This window comes from Theobroma cacao, chromosome 2 (assembly GCF_000208745.1).
Source record: "Theobroma cacao cultivar B97-61/B2 chromosome 2, Criollo_cocoa_genome_V2, whole genome shotgun sequence".
In the NCBI taxonomy this organism is placed as follows: Eukaryota; Viridiplantae; Streptophyta; class Magnoliopsida; order Malvales; family Malvaceae; genus Theobroma; species Theobroma cacao.
Genome location: NC_030851.1, coordinates 7,745,753 through 7,763,770, shown reverse-complemented (window position 1 = coordinate 7,763,770; position 18,018 = coordinate 7,745,753). Strand labels below are relative to the sequence as shown.

At 36.5% G+C, this 18,018-nt stretch overlaps 2 protein-coding genes across 3 annotated transcripts; both read right to left on the bottom strand.

Annotated features, from left to right (window-relative positions):
* LOC18608388 (brefeldin A-inhibited guanine nucleotide-exchange protein 1) lies at positions 1,811-11,775 on the bottom strand. Of its 2 annotated transcripts, none has more exons than XM_018115504.1 (11): positions 10,721-11,775; positions 9,680-9,997; positions 8,779-9,112; positions 8,122-8,547; positions 7,460-7,752; positions 6,777-7,050; positions 5,860-6,362; positions 5,405-5,726; positions 4,960-5,320; positions 2,780-3,462; positions 1,811-2,671 (listed from the first exon to the last, which is right to left on the bottom strand). In XM_018115504.1, the coding sequence occupies exons 1-11, from the start codon at positions 11,773-11,775 to the stop codon at positions 2,063-2,065; spliced, it is 5,178 nt and encodes a 1,725-aa protein (XP_017970993.1). In that variant the 3' UTR covers positions 1,811-2,062. The 2 variants fall into 2 exon arrangements, with proteins under 2 accessions (XP_017970993.1, XP_017970994.1); XM_018115505.1 differs by having other exon boundaries at positions 8,779-9,122; positions 10,721-11,090.
* Positions 12,730-17,077, bottom strand: LOC18608387 (glutamate--tRNA ligase, chloroplastic/mitochondrial). The gene is made up of 13 exons (XM_018115506.1): positions 16,733-17,077; positions 16,514-16,632; positions 16,258-16,379; positions 15,804-15,986; positions 15,485-15,603; positions 15,327-15,375; positions 15,110-15,211; positions 14,870-14,972; positions 14,595-14,658; positions 14,121-14,235; positions 13,917-14,017; positions 13,264-13,420; positions 12,730-13,141 (listed from the first exon to the last, which is right to left on the bottom strand). Exons 1-13 carry the CDS (start codon positions 16,948-16,950, stop codon positions 12,911-12,913), a joined length of 1,683 nt encoding a protein of 560 aa, XP_017970995.1. The 5' UTR covers positions 16,951-17,077; the 3' UTR covers positions 12,730-12,910.

The following is an 18,018-nucleotide window of genomic DNA, read 5'->3' as shown; positions in this document are numbered from 1 at the left end:
TCAAAAAGTTGAATAGATAACTTTTGAATTATTACTTTGACCGTTTCACTTGTAGACTTCTTCAATGGAAACGATTATTTTATGCATTAGTCTTTGGAAACCTTACACATGAATTTGGTTAAACCCTAAAATATATATATAATAAATATAATTTGGATCGGCATGCAGAGCTTAAGTGGATGCAAACCCTACAAAGTTGAACCAGAAAAAATCCATTCATAAAAGTACAGGTGTTGGTGAAGAAACAGTCATTGGATGAGTCAAATCTGAATCCCAATTTCTTAATGTTAGTGAAGCTGACTGTATCTTCTCCTTATATGAAAAACAAATATGTTAAGATTTTTGACCAATACTATACGGTTCCTTAATTCACAGACCAAATGTTTGATCCAACGCATCGTTCCCTTCTATCTCATATTGTTCAACTTTTCGGGGTTATAGCTATACATATATACACGTATCTTCTCCTTAATGTTAGTAAGGCTGACTGTATCTTCTCCTTTTATATATACGTATCTCAAATATTAGGTAAAGAGGACACATAGGATAAAACAAGAGGGAGAACATCAATGGGTGAGTTTTGGATGAAAGCCACGTGTCATCCAAAACTTTACACATAGTGCCTAACACCTTTTGCTTCTTGGATTAATGGAATTAAGTGGAAACTAATAGTTTTTGGTTTGGTTTGGTTTGTGAAGTAAAATTATAATTTTAAATTTTTTATTTCTTGGTTTATAATTTACATTGAATAACAAATGAAATAAGCAGTAACTAAAAATAACTTTACATGACACCCAAATGCTTGGTTCATTAATTAATACAATGAATATGAGTTTGAATCCTCTTCTTTCAAATAAAAAGAAAAAACTTTAAATGAATTATCGGAAATTGCAAACCTAATCACTGCTAATGACTCATAAATGGACTATTGGGTGTGGGGGCCATATTCAACATCAAATATTAAAAGAAGTCTATGTAGACTTGAGCGGTATCGGTGTATGCAAAGGACACGAGTTAGGCTTCACCAAAACTATAATTAAAGGCGACAAGAACATGTAGCACCGTAGGTGACTCAATTTGGAAAATAATGCCGATGACAAAAACCATATCTTGTTTGCAGACAAATGAGAAATCAAGGTTGAAAATTAGAGAGCAAAATTGTCAAACAAAAACTTTTGGAATTATTGCTTGCCCAATTTGGAGGAAAAAAAAAAAGATTCTGGTGGTAGAACGTTTCCCATCTCATGTACATACGCTTTGATGAGAGAGAATTGCAACCAAATATTTGTTCCAGGAGAAAAAAGCCAACAAAATGGCCTGCTAATGACTCTTCAAATAAAGGCAGATTCCTTTGAAATTGCACTTTTTGACTTGGATACCGTAGAGGGGGCTCAAAGACTCAAAAATCTGGTTGAGCTTTTGAGTTCACATTTTGTACTTCACCTTTTAATCAAGATTCGTTTGCAGGTCAAAAGCCAACAATTGGCTGAGTAGTAATAAAGGAAGTGGGCTTTTTCAGGAATCTGTTACTAGTAATTTGTTTGGTATAGGAAAGGTAAAAGACGAAATAGAAAAGATGAGAAAAAGAATTGTGGGGCAGCAACTGGGCAAGTCCACATGCTCTCCCCTCACCTACTAAAGCTTTGTTTTTAACTCAATGCGTTTGCTGCTAGTGCTGGACTGCCCCCATCAAAGATGAGAATACTCAAATAGTAGTTCATCCAGTAACAGGAATTAAATATGACCATACAAGATCATGCACTAACAACCAAAAACAGGACCTTACAAATAAAGATAAGAGGATCATGTTAATTCCAGAGAGGCATTACTTCAAATTAGAAGAATTCTTCAATTTATACCATCACGAATGTTCACATTTACACTCTCGTTTGGAGGTGGAGAAAAATGCAGAGACAAGAAAAGAGAAGAAAAAACTCGGAATATGCTACAAAAAAATCATAATATCGATGATGTCTTTGGCTCCTCATCGTGCCAACTATAAAGATCAAAACTGTGATATGCTAATGACATATAAGTATGCAATATTGTATAAAATAATAACTTACTGCATTATTATTGGACCTATACATGAGGAGAATATGTTGCTTAGAACAAGTTGAACTTCTCCCGAGCTATGCTCACTCCTTACAAGATCTACCAACAGATGAAAAAAACTTGACGTGTACTTTCTAAAAGAATCCCCCTCCAAACCACTTAATACCTTCAATGCTGACACAAGTAAAGGAGTTCTAGCTGCCAGTTCTTCCCTTTTGGCTGAACCCAATGGAAGAATCCAATGGGTCACTGGCATGTCAGCAGATTTCTGCTGCACATAGTGGTAATCAGTACAGTTGAGGTATATCTGCAATATTTTTTCACACACTGCCACAAGTAGTGATTCTAGATTCATCCCCTCAGAGACAGATGGATTATTTTTCACCAAATCTTGGAGGAAGTTGAGGAAATTTTGATAAGCCTCATTTTCAAAGTGAACCATAGGAGGATCAGAGAGCTCCAAGATTGAGCACGCTTTCTGTATTTTCTTTTGCAGGATGGTCTCAGAGTTCAATTGCTGAGCATGTGATGCAACGGAAGAAAATATCTCAACAATAATATTGATGTTGGCAGCTGACAAGAATTGTACATGCGTTTTGTACATATCACTTATAACCTGAAATGATGAAATCACAACAAATATGATTATTACATCAAGTGTTTCTATGATAAAAGTAAAGAGTCATTACTAGCATGCAAAAAAAATCTCGTGCAAAGGAAGAACCTGTATAATGAGCAGCTGGACTGCAATATGACTCTTCATTCTTGAAACCACATAAGCCACAGTTTGCAGATTATCATCCTCAAGATCTTCATTGGTCAATCCATGATCAGAACAGGTTTCAGTATTAGTGTAGGATTCAGAATTGTCAGGCACCTTGATGTCATCCATGGTTCTCAAAAGCTTCATAAACCCTGGCAATGTTGATGTGGCTGCTTCTTTTAAAGCCAGAAAGATTTCTCGCCATTCATCTTCTGAAAGTCTGCTTCCCAACTCTCCCGTCAAACGAAACATTGCCGCAACCCCAGTGCTTGCAGGACCCTGTACAGAACTTCTCAAGTATCCTGTCAGTATAGATACCACATTTGATAGCTGGGGCCTTAATACATTGTAAAAACTGATAAATAGATCTACTAGACACTGTGCTGCCACGGCGGAAGTTTCAGTGTCCCACATACTTCCATCAGGATGTGGAGATTTCGAAGTTGGTGAAACCTGCTCATCTTTTATATGCATGTCTCTCTTTTCACATACACCATTGAATATGGGGAGAACAACAGAGCTAAAAACACCAATCCAGAATGTTCGGGAGAAAAGATGACCATGATCCTTGAGGATGTTGAAAAGCACTTCCAATGAACTTTTTCGAATAGCTAATCTTGAGTCGGATGTTAGTTTTGATAAACCTGAAACAAAATATCAAAATTCTAAAACTGAGAAACAGAAAAGGCACTTAATTTTTGCAACATTGAAAACTACGAGTGATAACAATCATGTTGCCTTTCAGAGAGACACAGTTTTCACAAAGCAAGTTGGGATTATTTTTGACATTCAACATAGACAATAGTAGTCTAACCTAAATTGGGTCTAGGTTGATGGATTGATAAACATACTTCAATTGTGAGGAGTAACATTTAAGGCCTTAATATATAATGAATTGCTTATAGAGACCCCCAACAGTGGGGTGTAAGCAAGGGCAATCATGAAAGCAGATCCTGTGCAATGATTTAAACAACTAATTGGAATCTCTACCATTGGACTTAAGCAGAGAGACCTGATGGGGCAAAAAAGCAAAGCACAACAAGTGAAAATGTGACATCTACATTTTGAACTAAGGGTACATTTGGTTTGCAGAATGGAATAGAAGAGAAATAGAATCGTTATTCCGGAAGGAATAACTATTATATAGTTTAGTTCATGAGAATGGAATAGGATAAGAATTATTATTATGATTTATTCCAATGATTGGTTGACAAGTATAGTTTTAGGAATAATTAAGGAATAAATGGAAAATGATAACAAAATCTTTTATTAAAATTAAAGAATTTACTTTGTTAAAAGATAAATATATTCTAAGTAATAAAATCAAAATACCTTTTACTATAATTAAATAATATTTTCACCAAAATACATACATATTTTTATTATAATTTAATAATATTTTGTATTAGAAGATAATGAAACCTTTTATTATAATTAAATAATATTTAATATTAAAAGATGAAATATATTCTTCATTAAATTTAAATAATACTGAATAATATTCTTTATTACATTTATTATATTCAAATAATAATATTAAATAATTTTTTATAATATTTATTATTCTTAAATAATATTATTAAATAATTTTTTATAATATTTATTATTCTTAAATAATAATAATATATTAAATAATATTTAAATAATTTTATTTCTTTTTTTTTGAAAATGAAGTAAAAAATTTCGTGTCTTCTCTGCTTTAGAGAGAGGAGTGAGGAAGAGAGAAAAAATAGATTTAGTATTATTTTATACAGAAATTTTTTAAATTATAAAAGGGTATTTTTGTCTAATCAACTTCTTTTCTTATTCACAATAATTTGGAATAGCCATTACCAAGGTCCTTTGGTATGGCTATTCAGGCTCCTCTAGGAATGGCTATTTCGAGGAATAGCCATTCCATTGAACCAAATGCAACTTTATCTCATGAATGAAAATAAGGGAAGAATGGCTATTCCATTCCCCACAACCAAGCACGCCCTATAATATGGTATCCATCAATCAAACATGCTAAGTGAACCATATAATCAGCTTAGTTCAATTGCTAAGGAGCCGGTCACACAAATAGCCTATGATGCCATCCATATTGCATAACAGTGTCAACAAGGTTTTAGGATTTGTAAGCAACTAAACCAGCAGATTACCTGTTAGCAAAGGAACCCAATAGGATCCATGATCATCAATATCAGTGAAACTTTGTACATCTGAATCATCCTTATTTGCAATTGAAATGGACGAACTATCATCCCAGCTCTTATCAGTGCAAACAAGTCCTCCTTCAGCAAGTTTGACAGCACAGAACCGGAGAAATGCAATAGCATTGAGGCTAACATCACTGTTAAACCGGCTATTTGTGAACGTGATGAGGCATCTTACACAATCAGTAAAGGTGGTAGTCTCTGTCTCAGTTATATGAGGAAAGTATTCTCGCACTATTTTTTCCATTGTCTCAAAAGCCAACAAGACAATATTCTTCCGCTCATCTGCAGCAGCCGCCGTGAACACCTGAGAAAAGGACAGAATTGTGTAAAAAGAAAGGCTATCGGAGCTGCATGGCAATAGAAACCTTTATATGAGCCTTTAGCATACCATAAAAACACTTTTCCATCCAGATTTCACATTACTAACACGACTGAGTACCATCTGAGAAATGCATCGAACTATTAATTCCCTTATTTCTGCAGAGTTGCTTTTCTCCATAACAATCACAAATGGTCTCAAAAATTCATTCTGGAAATTGTAATTTGCAAGCTCCTCACGCTCTAAGAATTTCATAGCAAGCTGCCGCAATGAATCCATCACGAAAATTGCTACAGATAAATTCTCTGACAATCCAACTGAAACAAAGAAATCAGAGAGAACATTCCACATGCGGGACCAAACTAATCTGATGCGGTTCATATTGTAATGCCTGCAATAGAACATTGTTGAATAAGAAACTCCATAGGCACACAAAGGTGAGGGGAGATTGAGATAAAATTGGAGAGAGGTAGGGGACAAGGCATTATAGGAACATTTCTAAAAGAAAAATATAAGAATCTTACGCAATTTCAACTAGTTTTGTAAGGCTAAAAACTCGAGGATCTGTTGGAGACTGCAATTCTGATATAGCAACTTTGCAAAGGGCTTTCACAAATGCCACTATTGCTTCACTGTTTAACCTTTGGCTATGAGCAAAAACATGGTTCAACTCAAAATTTCCTATCTGATCCAGTAAATTCAAGTTTGCAATGAAGTTATTAATCTGATCTGGAGTTACAAGTCCTGAATTATTGACTCCAACAGTGGTGCTATCATATGAACCCCCTCGAACAACTGCCATTACAGCTGGATTCTGGAGGGTTCCTTTTTTCTTCAGAGATTGAAGACCAGCAGATTTTGGTGTCTTTTCATCTGTTTCAGTGTTAGATACAGATAAAAAGGATGCATCAGTTGGTGCACCTTCTCCCAACAGTTGCAGATGCTCAATTCTGGACAGACATGTCAATATATGCTCCCAGGCTTCCTGAAGATGGTTACCATCTTCAATGGCAATAGATATTATTGCCTGTATAAAGTAAACGTTTCAACAAGAGAGATATATAAAGAACATATCACAGAAAGAAACTTTTACTATACACATGCTACATGCATTAGTAACAAAATTTGAAACATTTTCACACCTACTTTACTTACAAGTAATAGGAAAACTTTTACTTATTCAACCATCACAGTTTAGGCTAATTGGTTCTGCTTCTACCTACTATATTATCAATGTTTCATAACCAAGCAATGCCAAGAAATAGGAACAAAAAAGAATAAAAGTACAATGCATAAGAAACAAATTTTATGGTATCTGCGCTGGGAGGCTGTACGGGCTAATGTTCAAATGCAAGCAATTCTAACTCTTCCTTTGATGTAACAAATGATAAAACCAGTGGGAAGATTCATTCTTTCTTCTTATGTGCAAACAAATACTTACCTTTACAGCATCAACATTCTTTTGTTTCATGTCAGCAGCACAATGGAGAAAAGTGAACTTTGCCACAGAAGTGACAAAGGCATCTCTCTGGGTCTGCATGCCCATTACTGCAGTGACATGCACAGCATGTCGAAAGCCCTGTAAGCATTGAGTAGTAGCAAGCCTATCATCACTCTGGTCAAGAGTGACACTAAATGCTGCCAGCATAGGTCCCCAGCAGACCTCCACCATAAACCTCAAGATTGCTACATCAGTAACAGCATGATAAACAGACCTGCAACAGCAAAAGAAAAAAAGGCTACTGTTAACAAACATTATGTAGGTATTCTATGAAAAAATTGGGATGATAAAAGAGCAAAGATCAATTTAAAACAGAAGCAGGATGGAGAGAATATATAGAGGAAAGTACAAGAATTGAATCCCCTTTGTTTAATGATGCATGTTGTTCTTTTATCAGACATTTATAACAATTCTAATCATATATAAAAATGAGAAGAATCATCTGAAGCATCGTCACAGATAAATGGTAAGAAGGAAGAATACAATGTCAAACTATCAAATTGAAACTACAGTTCAAGACATAACCAACATATGACCTAAACTAGAGCCAACCTTCTATTCCTTGCCCTGCCAATCATCTTGGAAGGAGCAAACCTTGAAAATGTATCAAATTAAAAACTTACTCTGATTTTCCTGACTTCGCCTTAAACTGCTCTTGGATATGTCTTATATGAAGCCCATTTGCACCCAATGGCTTTTCTTCTGTTTGCTTCCAACTGACCAGATTGAGTATACCATCCAAACCCAGTAACTTATTTAAGCTGTTTGCCTGCTTGCTTTGAGGAACAGAAGAATCAGCATTCATTTTAATTTCATTTTTCACAATCTGATCATAAAGAGCACCAAGATACTCCTCAGGTAAATCCTTGCCATCATCTATACCTCGGTTGTTTCGGATGAAATCAGACTTGGTCATCTGAATACAGAAGGCACATATAGCAGAAATTAGAACAGAATCAAACGTATTGTAAGTTTAGCTATGTACAATTAAAAACATAATTCGCAGGAGTACAAAGAAAATTCCATAACATTGACAGGAAGAATTTAAAGCACTAGAATTACTTACAAGCCCCAAAATAGATCAAAAAGATTCTACATAAGCACAAGTGCATACGTAAGCAAGCAAGCAAGAATGCGTGTACATCTATATGTTCTTTCGAATTTATCAAAATCAGCTTCTGAGCTTAGCTCAAATACTATGAAATAAATAAAAACTCCCACAAGTAAAGCAAAAGCTCACAATTTAGTGATGTGCTGAAGACAAAAACAGGTTCAACAAACAAACCTTATCTTTGACCATGCTATTATGGGCATCAGTGTTGAGCAATATGACAGAGTATGCCAGCACATAGGCAGTATCTGCACTAGTAAATGAGTTTGGATTGCATTTACAATAGCGTTCAGCAAACTTTTCCATGATGCGGTCAATTTTCTGCGCCTCTCCTGGTAACCTGAAGCCACGTAGGAAGAACCTTATCGCTGCTCCAAAATCCATAGATTTGAAATTAAAGGAATCCACATAAGCATGCATGACTCTCAAAGAGAATTCCTCCCTTTCACCCAAATAATCACCAATCATGGTTTCATTTAGTCCAGTAGTGTTATTCTTCAGAAAAGAAGCCACTTCCTCTGGAGCGTCACCAACTTTTTTGGTGTTTATAAGAAACTCGATGCCCTTGGAAGGCTTCCTGTTAAACAATGAGACACCTTTCTGCATGTAACCCAGTAAAGCTGTCAGTAAAACTAAGCTTTTGAAGAAAAGTAGAAAACTAAATATATCCTTAAGCAACAAAAATATACATGACATGATAGAAGCTGATGGTAATATGGAAAATTATCGTGATACATCAAGGCAGCCCTCCATGACAATTTGCGTACTAAATAAGTATGTGCTAAATGAAGATTCAGTCACGCTCTATCCCCACTTAAAGCAATAACTAACCTGGAGTTCAATCTTGTAAGCCCGGCGTTGCTCAAGCGTAGCAGCATCTGACAATTCAGGATTCATTTCTGGATGCAACTCACAATCAGGGACAGTTCCATCTTCTGCAGTTGGGGTTGAATGGCTCTCTGCTGAAGTGTCACTCTCGAAGCTCTTTGGCAAGTCAGAATCACCTATCTTCAGTTGTTGGTCCATCCAAGCTCCCATTGACTTAATGATGCCAACCAAGCACTTCACTGATTCATGCCGGAAAGTAATATCCTGGACTGCAGATAAAGTCGTGGTCGAACCAGGTGGAGGCCCTAGAGCAGTTTTCAGAAGGCCATTGACAATCCTGCAAATATCTGATGGAATTATAAGAGTTTTAATACATTTTACTAAAGTACGACACTTTAAGAAATTAAAAAAAAGAATGAGAAATTAAAAAATTACAATAGAAAAGAAGCTAAAGCAAACTCTTAAAACATCACCCTATAACCGGTGCTTGAGCTAATTCCTGTGTTGACCTACATTCTTTTTGCAAAATTGGAGAAAAAGGTTTCAAATTCATATATGATTTCACATACAATTTCATTATAAGAGTTTTAAAAAATGTTACTAAAGTGCGACACATTAAAAAAATATGAAAAAAAAAGAGAAAAGAAATTAAAATAATTGCATTCGAAAATAAGCTAAAGCAAGCTCTGAGAACATCACCCAATTACTGGTGCTTGAGTTAATTCCTATGTTGACCTACCTTCTTCTTGCAAAATATGAGAACAGGTTTCAAATTCATATACAATTTCACATATGATCTGTTTGATACTTCTATTGAAAATTTGACATGGTGAACATTTGAGGACATGAAAGCAGCACTCATTTCAAACAATTGTACAAAAGCAATTATAAGGGAAAAAAATACCTTTCAAATATGTTTGGCGAATCCACATCGCAGTCATAGTTCACAAATATGTCAATGATAACCTGTGAATCCCCAGCAATCTTTTCCAACAAATTAAGGACAGTCATTTTCTGTAGAAAACTTGGCTGGAGAACATTCTCTAGAACTCGGAGGATAAGCATGGGAAAGAATATTCCAATTTCAGCTTTCAACCCTGATCTAAATTTTGTTAACAAGCTCGTAAAAATAGAACACTGGAGCTGGAAAATTGACATCACCGACAATGCACTGTTTTTTAACAATGATAAGCAGAGATACTGCTTAATTGCATTAAGAAACCTGCACCATGTATCACAGAATATAAGAAAACTAGAATAAATTTTAACTGAAGAAGGCACAAAAACACGTAAGTTATTCATCAACAATTCTACAAGAGTTGCAAGATAAACTATAAATTTTTTTCAAAAAGGAAAGAACTGATAATGGTTTTGGAGCATTTTTCTTTTAATTTGATTCTTCTAACAACTAGCTATAGAGATGAATCTTCAGAAAATTCATGAAAATCCCACTACCCAGTACCATCTATATAAGCACTTGAAAAGAAGGGACTATTTCAGAGTTTTGTTGCCAGGTCTGAGTATAGGAAATTGCTGTGTCTGAGACAAGTGCATTCAGGTTTTTCTTGAGTTTCCCCTATAATTGGAGAATCAAACCCCATACTTGTGTCCACATAGAGGTGCTGGATATATTTCTGACATAGTTTGGGAATATGAAAACTAAATACTTTTTTTTTACTCGATTATATAATACCGACATCTTGATAACATAAGCAAACATCTAAAGTCTAAATATTCATTAACATTTTCTAGTTCTTAACACGACAATCATATTACTAGGAGCCCAACAACTACCTGAAAATATCAAATAACTATAGAATATAAAGCCCAAAGTAAATGGCAACATATCAACAACCACAACAACTAATTATATTAAATAATAAGTGCATACTTCAAGGAAATCAAAGATCAGAATCCTCCATGAACATAGTATAGAATGACTTGCCTCTCATTTGAGCGCCAAACTGAACCCCCATTATCCATAATAACCTTGAGGAGTTCCAAAGACACCGTCTTCCCTCTCAAAAGGATTTGATCATCCGGATTCTCCTGTGATGAAAACTTCATGGACAACTTACACAAATTCTTAAAAACAAGAAACCCATCCTCCCGAATTTTACTACTAATCCCACTGGAACCCGATTCCACTCCTTCCTTCGTCTCTTCCTCCCCAACTTCTTCCTTCTCTTCCCCTTTCGACACTCTAGACTCACCATTTTGTAACTCCTGAACCGGACCAGGCTGCGAAAGCTTTAAATCTGGAACCCCTTCACTAGCACTCATAATCTCGCTAACAAAATTCTGACAATAATAAATTGAACTTCCTTCATTTAAATTCTTATCAGTAAACTCTAAAAGCTCATTAACCGACACTGTTTTGAGGGAAACATCAATAGAATCTTCTTCCGCTCTGGTAAATACAATGAGCATAATCTGAGCTAGAACGGACTTAGCACAGATCTGATTGGTCCCGTTTAAACCGCCTAAATAGACGTTATAACAAGTTCTAACGACGTGAAGCAAGCAATCGCCACGGATCAAAACACAGGGGCATCGAACGGCAGAGAGTAAAACTCGGAGCACCGCAAGCTCGACCGATTCCTCGCCAATGCCGCCGACTTTGCAAACACTTTCGACAATTTTGTATAGGATGGAATTGGAGCTGTTGCTGTCGATCTCGCCGAGAATAAGGCCGAGAGAGAATAATTTGATGGTGCATTCGAGGGCGGGCTCGGCGACTTTGGCGTAATTGGAGTCGAGGGCTAGGAGGATAGGGTTGAGGATGAATTCGGCGTCCGAAGAGGAAAGGCCGAGTAGCGGAGAAGTCGGATCGGATAAGGCGGAGTCGGAGAGAGTCTCGAGCTTGTCGAGAGTGGATTTGCATGAGGAAACGAGGTGAGAGTGTTTTCGCCAAGCGGCGTTTTTGATGATCTTGTCGAGCGACGGGCCCAGCACGCGGCCGCACCGCGATGGGCCGCCGAGTGTTTGGGAAGCCGACATCACTTTTTTTCTTCTTCTTTTTTTTTTCTGTTCAGATCTGCGAAATCTGATCCGAGTGTTTGTTGAAATACAAATTCATTAGTTTGAAACTGAAATGAATGAGAGATAGAATCCAGATAGAAGAGGGAAGGAGCCTTTTAATTTGGAAACTGACTAATTCTACGGGGCGGAAATGGAATGGGAGGAGCCGAGCCGACAGATGCGTGCTTGATCGCTATATTACTACTACATGCCATGGGGCTTTACGGCTAATTAACGCACGCTCTCTCCCACTCGATCTTGCGTTTGGTTAGAATTACACTTCCTATTTTCTTTTGGTCTGTCGTTTGCTGTGTGATTGTCACGTGAACATTAAGAAACAGTCGCATCCAATCCAAGTCTCCAACGACTGAGTATTAATGGTTTTTTTTTTTTGGTTTTAGTTGTTTAGTCCCTTTCTCATTGTCCCTTACACTTTCATCCGTTTCATTGTCCCAAACTCGACCCCAAAATTTACAGAAAAAACTTGTTTTCCTTGTTTAACTCTTGAATTCCTTGCTAAAATTCTGACCACTGAATCAGTTCGACTGCTTGTCTTCTTGACTTGTAGCCTAATATGTTTCAAGCTCTCTGAATTTTCTTTGTAAACCTTTCAAACTTGAACGCTTGAGTCAAAAGCAGCGGCATTTAAGCTAAATTTGTGTTGCCCTGGTTAACTCTGATTGCGAACAGGCATTGCTTTGTGGTTGCAATGATTGAATTTCAGAGCCCGTCAACACTGCTTTTCAATTGTTAGGCTGAGAAGCCAAATCAATTACCGACACTATTCCACGGCGCATTCTTCCTATGGTTAGCGTCGCGTATAGACAATTACCGCAGTGTCCCAAAAGACTGTTAATCTGCTTCCGGATCTGCAGATAACCTTTTGTCCGCCAAGGTCGAAACATTTCACAGTGCAGTAGAAAACCTTCCACATGATTCAGAAATATCCTAGTTAACACTGCATACATGCTTATCACATTCGTAGACATCATAAGATTATAGTAATATCAAACTACATCATCTCATCAATGGCTTTGAAAGTGGAAAAAAGAATCTAAACCCAAAATTGCAAACAAGTGATTAGATTGCAAAAACTTGAACAAAACTTCAATTTCTAATTTGATACGGTGGCGGCAGACTCCAAAGCAGGCTGATCCTGGTTGAGTGCTTCCCAGTCAAGTTGCCTCAACATTTCGAACCTTTCTCTCAATGGCACGAACCCAGCTTTAGGAGCAACAACACCATAGTTTCCAGCTTTATGGATTAGGACTACACTGGATCCCATATCAGGTCCATGGAGTTTTCCTGTTAATAACACTCTCAGGGGCATGAAAAGTGATTTCCCCTGCCATGAGAGTTGTAGCAAGGCAATTCTAAGTTCAGCACCATGCATGGTATTATCATTTCAAGAAGGCCAAAATGGAAAAATCAGGAACAAATAACTGCAATCTATAAATCAAACCCCACCTTGCGCTTCAGAGTTTTGCCAAAGCCCTTTACCCATTTCTGCCAGCCAGCATGGCCTTCTTCCAACGCACCAAGGAGTTCACCACTATCATAGGCAGCTAGGAGGCTGGCAGAAACCTCAGAAAGTTTATCTTCTACAACAGGTTTACCTTCAGGACTGCAAAAGACACAAAGCCAAACAACATAACGATAGAATTTGTTGACATAACCAAACTCCTGCACATGCTTTTGGCATCTTGAAAGCTATTGTAACAACTCAAGAACAAATTTTGCACCAGTAAGTCTGATGATATTATGGTGCTTTTCAGACTCTAAACATCCAAAAATCCCCAAAATTTCTGATAAAATATTCATTTGTTAGCACAAACTCACTAAGACCAACAAACCCAAAAAATGGAGAATGCATAATGTTTCAAAGCTGTGTTCTCAGTTTCTGATGGTCTATGTAATATTTCAAACATTTTCAGTATTTGGATCCAAAAATTAGAACTTTAGTAATGCCTATACTAAAGGCTTTAACCCTGACATTATGAGACTGGGAAGACTGCACGACCACAACCAAAATTTCCATCAAGACAAGTACCAATCCAGAATATAATACCAAATAATGTTGTAAAGACCAAAAGTTTTAAGGGCAAGAATTTGATAATCACCTTGTCAAGGTAGCATGCACAGGATAAGACAGTAAGTTTGAGAGTGCTGTATCGGAATCCGTTACCAAGTCAATCCCATCCTTAAGTAGCAGAACTGCCTCCTGTTTTGGACATATTCACATGAAATTATTATCATAATCTTGTTGTACATGATGTTGCTCAAATACAGAATACTTTAAAAATATGTGTTAGAAAGAAAGTTACATCTATAAATGGCCCTTCCGACTCTGTAAGAAGACCAGTACTCTTCCAGTGCTCACCAATAAGCTTGGTCAACTCCTCAAATGGAAGTGCTCTTAAGTGCTGACCATTCATCCACCTTTAGTTTCATAGGAAGAAATAAATTAGTAAAGTATATTACCATAGCAATATTTAGCAGACAAGAAACAGATATATTTCAGTCTTAGTTCTTCTCTAGTGCTGCAAGACAAATTGCAAAATCCATGGTAGTTCTTGACAATTATCCCCTGTGAATCACTTGATCAAGCTTGGAACTTGCATATATCGTACAATTTAAGAAAACACAGATCATGATAATATGAGCAAATATAGGAACACGTAAGACAGCCATGCAACTAGAAGATCTTTGGTCTATATCCCACAGCATGTTATATAAATACCCTGGGAATAGTTGCCAAATGTAAGAAAGGATGGAACTTAAAAGCATTGAGAAGTTACCTTAACTTGGTAGAGTCAAAAACAGCACCACTTTTGTTAACACGACCAATTGTGAATTTTTCAACTGTGAATTGCATGAAAACAATATTCAAGTGAGAAATAGGTCAAATTAAATCATCCAGATAATATCTCCTAAGCTGATCATGATTTTCCTTTCCTCATTCTATTTCTCTCCCTCTCTCTTTTTCATAGAGAGGGGAGGAGAGAGGGCAGGCTGTTTAGGACTTAAGAGTAGAGAAGCATTTACATCAGAGCAAGTTGAAGGAAAAACTAACCAAGTTGCTCAATTGTGAAAAATTCATTTTCAGTTCCATCACCCCAACCTAAAAGTGCCAAGTAATTCACCATTGCCTGAGGCAGATATCCCATCTCTCTGAACTGGAACAGTGTAATTGTTACACATGGAGAATTTAATCCTCAATCTAAAACATACTCCAGTAAAACCCAAGAAAATCAGAGTAACATGCTTATTTCCCAACATTTGCCACAAAACAAAGTAGACTGAAGATAGCTACCTGACCAACTGAAGTTGCACCATGGCGTTTTGACAATTTACTTCTATCAGGTGCAAGAATCAAAGAAACATGGGCAAAGAAAGGCATTGGGAATCCAAGAGCCTGTGGCAAAATATTTTTTAAATTCCAAGATTTGCATCCTCATATTGTTGAAAGAAAACAGAAACTCCAAGAGCCACCAAACATCTCAAAAACAACTGATGCTTTTTAAGATTACCTTGTATATTAAGGCTTGCCTTAGAGTATTCGGTAAATGCTCTTCCGCTCTGGAATGCCAGCATACGGAGAGTGTGAGGACAAAGGACCAAAACAATCGCAAAGAAAACAGATATCGGATGTAGAAAAATGGTCAAATAATTAGACTTCTCTAATTACCTTATAACATGTGAAATAGCCATGGTAGCATCATCAACTGTAACACAAAAGTTGTAAACAGGTTGTCCATTGCTCCTCATTATAACAAAATCTCCAAGTGTGTCCAATTTCCAGCTAACCTTCATGACACTATCCAACAAAGTTAGTGCCTATATAACTAAATTACAGTTAAGTGTTATACATTCTGTTGTTAAGGGACTCCTGAAGCTTAAACATAATGATGCCACTGAGTTAAAAATCCTTAGATTACATACAAAAAATTGCGGTTTGCTGGTCACAAGGCTATTAAGGGAGAAATAGCTCAATCAATTGGACTTACTTCACCTCGAATAAGGTCATTAATTTTCAAGCTCCCTTCCTGCGGAACACGAAATCGATATGTATATGGGGTTCCCTTTGCTAGCTCATCCTGTACTTCTTCATCTGTTGCAGTGGCCCACTTACCCGTATACACTGGAGGAAGCTTCTTTAGCTCTGCAATTTCCTTCATTTTTTCAAGTTCCTATAAAAGATTAAAAAAGCACCTATGAGTTGAGTGCTAAAAAGTGATCATAATTCATAGATACAGAATCACGCTATTAATAGTTCAAGTGGATCATAGGCTATGTCTTTTGAGACAGGAGATTCACATTTAATATCCAAAGAAATAGTTTTCTTCCGATTTCTAGAGGCAATCAACTGAAAACGAAAGCAATTCAAATCTCTTCTCATTTGTAATGTTTTACTAACTTAGGGCCAAATGTTATGTAATGTGACCTTTATAGAGCAATTACCTCATTGGAACAAAAACAACGATAAACATGATCAGATTCTAAGAGCTTCTCAGCATATTGCTTGTACATAGCATTTCTTTCAGATTGTCGATAAGGACCGCAGTCCCCACCCACGCCAGGGCCTACATAGAAACAGAGAAATCTATTAATGCTAAAAGTGATGAACAGAATGCTAGTACATGTAGAATTGCAGTAACACATTTCAAACCAAATTAACTGAAACAAAAACACAATGATAAAAGCAGATAAACAGTACCTTCATCCCAGTCAAGACCAAGCCAAGCTAAATCTCGAAGCACGGCCTTCTCTGATTCCCGCGTCGACCTCTCCAAGTCAGTATCCTCGATTCTCAGCACAAATTTACCCCCTTTCGATCTAAAATTCCAGAAGAACAAATAAAAAATCATAATTGACTAAGTTCGACATGGAAAATAAGAATTAATGTACAAGAAGAATAGAAGTAGTAGCAAAAAACCTAGCAAACAAGTAATTGAAAAGAGCAGTTCGGGCACCGCCGACGTGGAGATTGCCGGTTGGCGAAGGAGCGAAACGCACTCTGACCGGAACATCACTATCAATTGATGCGCGCACGGAGAGATTTCTACGAAAACGGCGGCGAAAAAGAAACGGAGGGCCGAGTTCAGGGAACACTCTGATTCTCATCCATGGCGTCCCTGCAACGAGAGTCGCCATTTCTGAAACAAAACGGGAGATGAAGAGAAACTCGAAAAAGGATAGGAGACTGATACAGCAACGTTTCAGGGACTTGCAGCGGTGCGTTAAGTCTATTTGATGTGAAAGGAACGGCTGTGATGAAGCCAGGGGTGAATATTTAACACTGTCGAAATTTTCAATTTAAACAGCAACCTTAAGGAAATAAAAGGGGCCGTGAGGGTGACCATGCACCCATAGGCCATACTTACCGTCCACGCAACCCAGCCTAGGCTTCGACAGATCTTTGTTATTTATTTAAGTACAACGGCAAGTCCAATTGATACTCAAAGGAAAAAATAAATTTGGATTTAATATAATTTTGACATTATTAGTTTTGAGAAATAAATCATTTTATTCTTGAAAAGGAAATGTTCTTGAGCTCTAACATTTTTTTTAAGAATTCAAAATTTCGAAAGTGAAAAAAATATTTTCATTACTAAGCTAAAAGAAAATCCAAAGAATTTTACTTTGTAAATATTTATTTATTTTTGGATTCAAAATTAAGTGAAAAATATTTTTTTCAAAAGTTTCTTAATTTATGTCTTCGTTTTTTTTTTTTTACTTTAAATTGACTTTCAAATGATTAATTTTTAAATTTACAAAAAGGTGATTAAAGGAAAGGAAATAAGAAAGAGTGTGTAGGATTTGAAAACAAGGAAAAGGGGATTGATATCCTCATTCATTGGATCGATCCCATGAGTTTAGGATTTTGGATGAGAAATAATTAAAAAATAATTATATTATATTACATTAAATTTTATATTTATAATAATTATAATAAATTAAAATTTGAGGGATGGCAGGTGGCTCCGCCTCTATCTCTAGAGCAATTTTACTTCCAAGGATAGATCCCTTGTCTTAGTGTATCGATCATTTAAAGGGTTTTAGCCTTGCAATAGTCATTTTTCTCATAAAATAATGGTTAATTTTTATCCTAAAGCAACCCTAACGACTATAAGTTTAATCCAATTATAGAAAGGGCACTGCAACACATCTGAATAAAGAGGGAATAATCTTGAAGATCATTTATATAACCTCCTCAAGCAT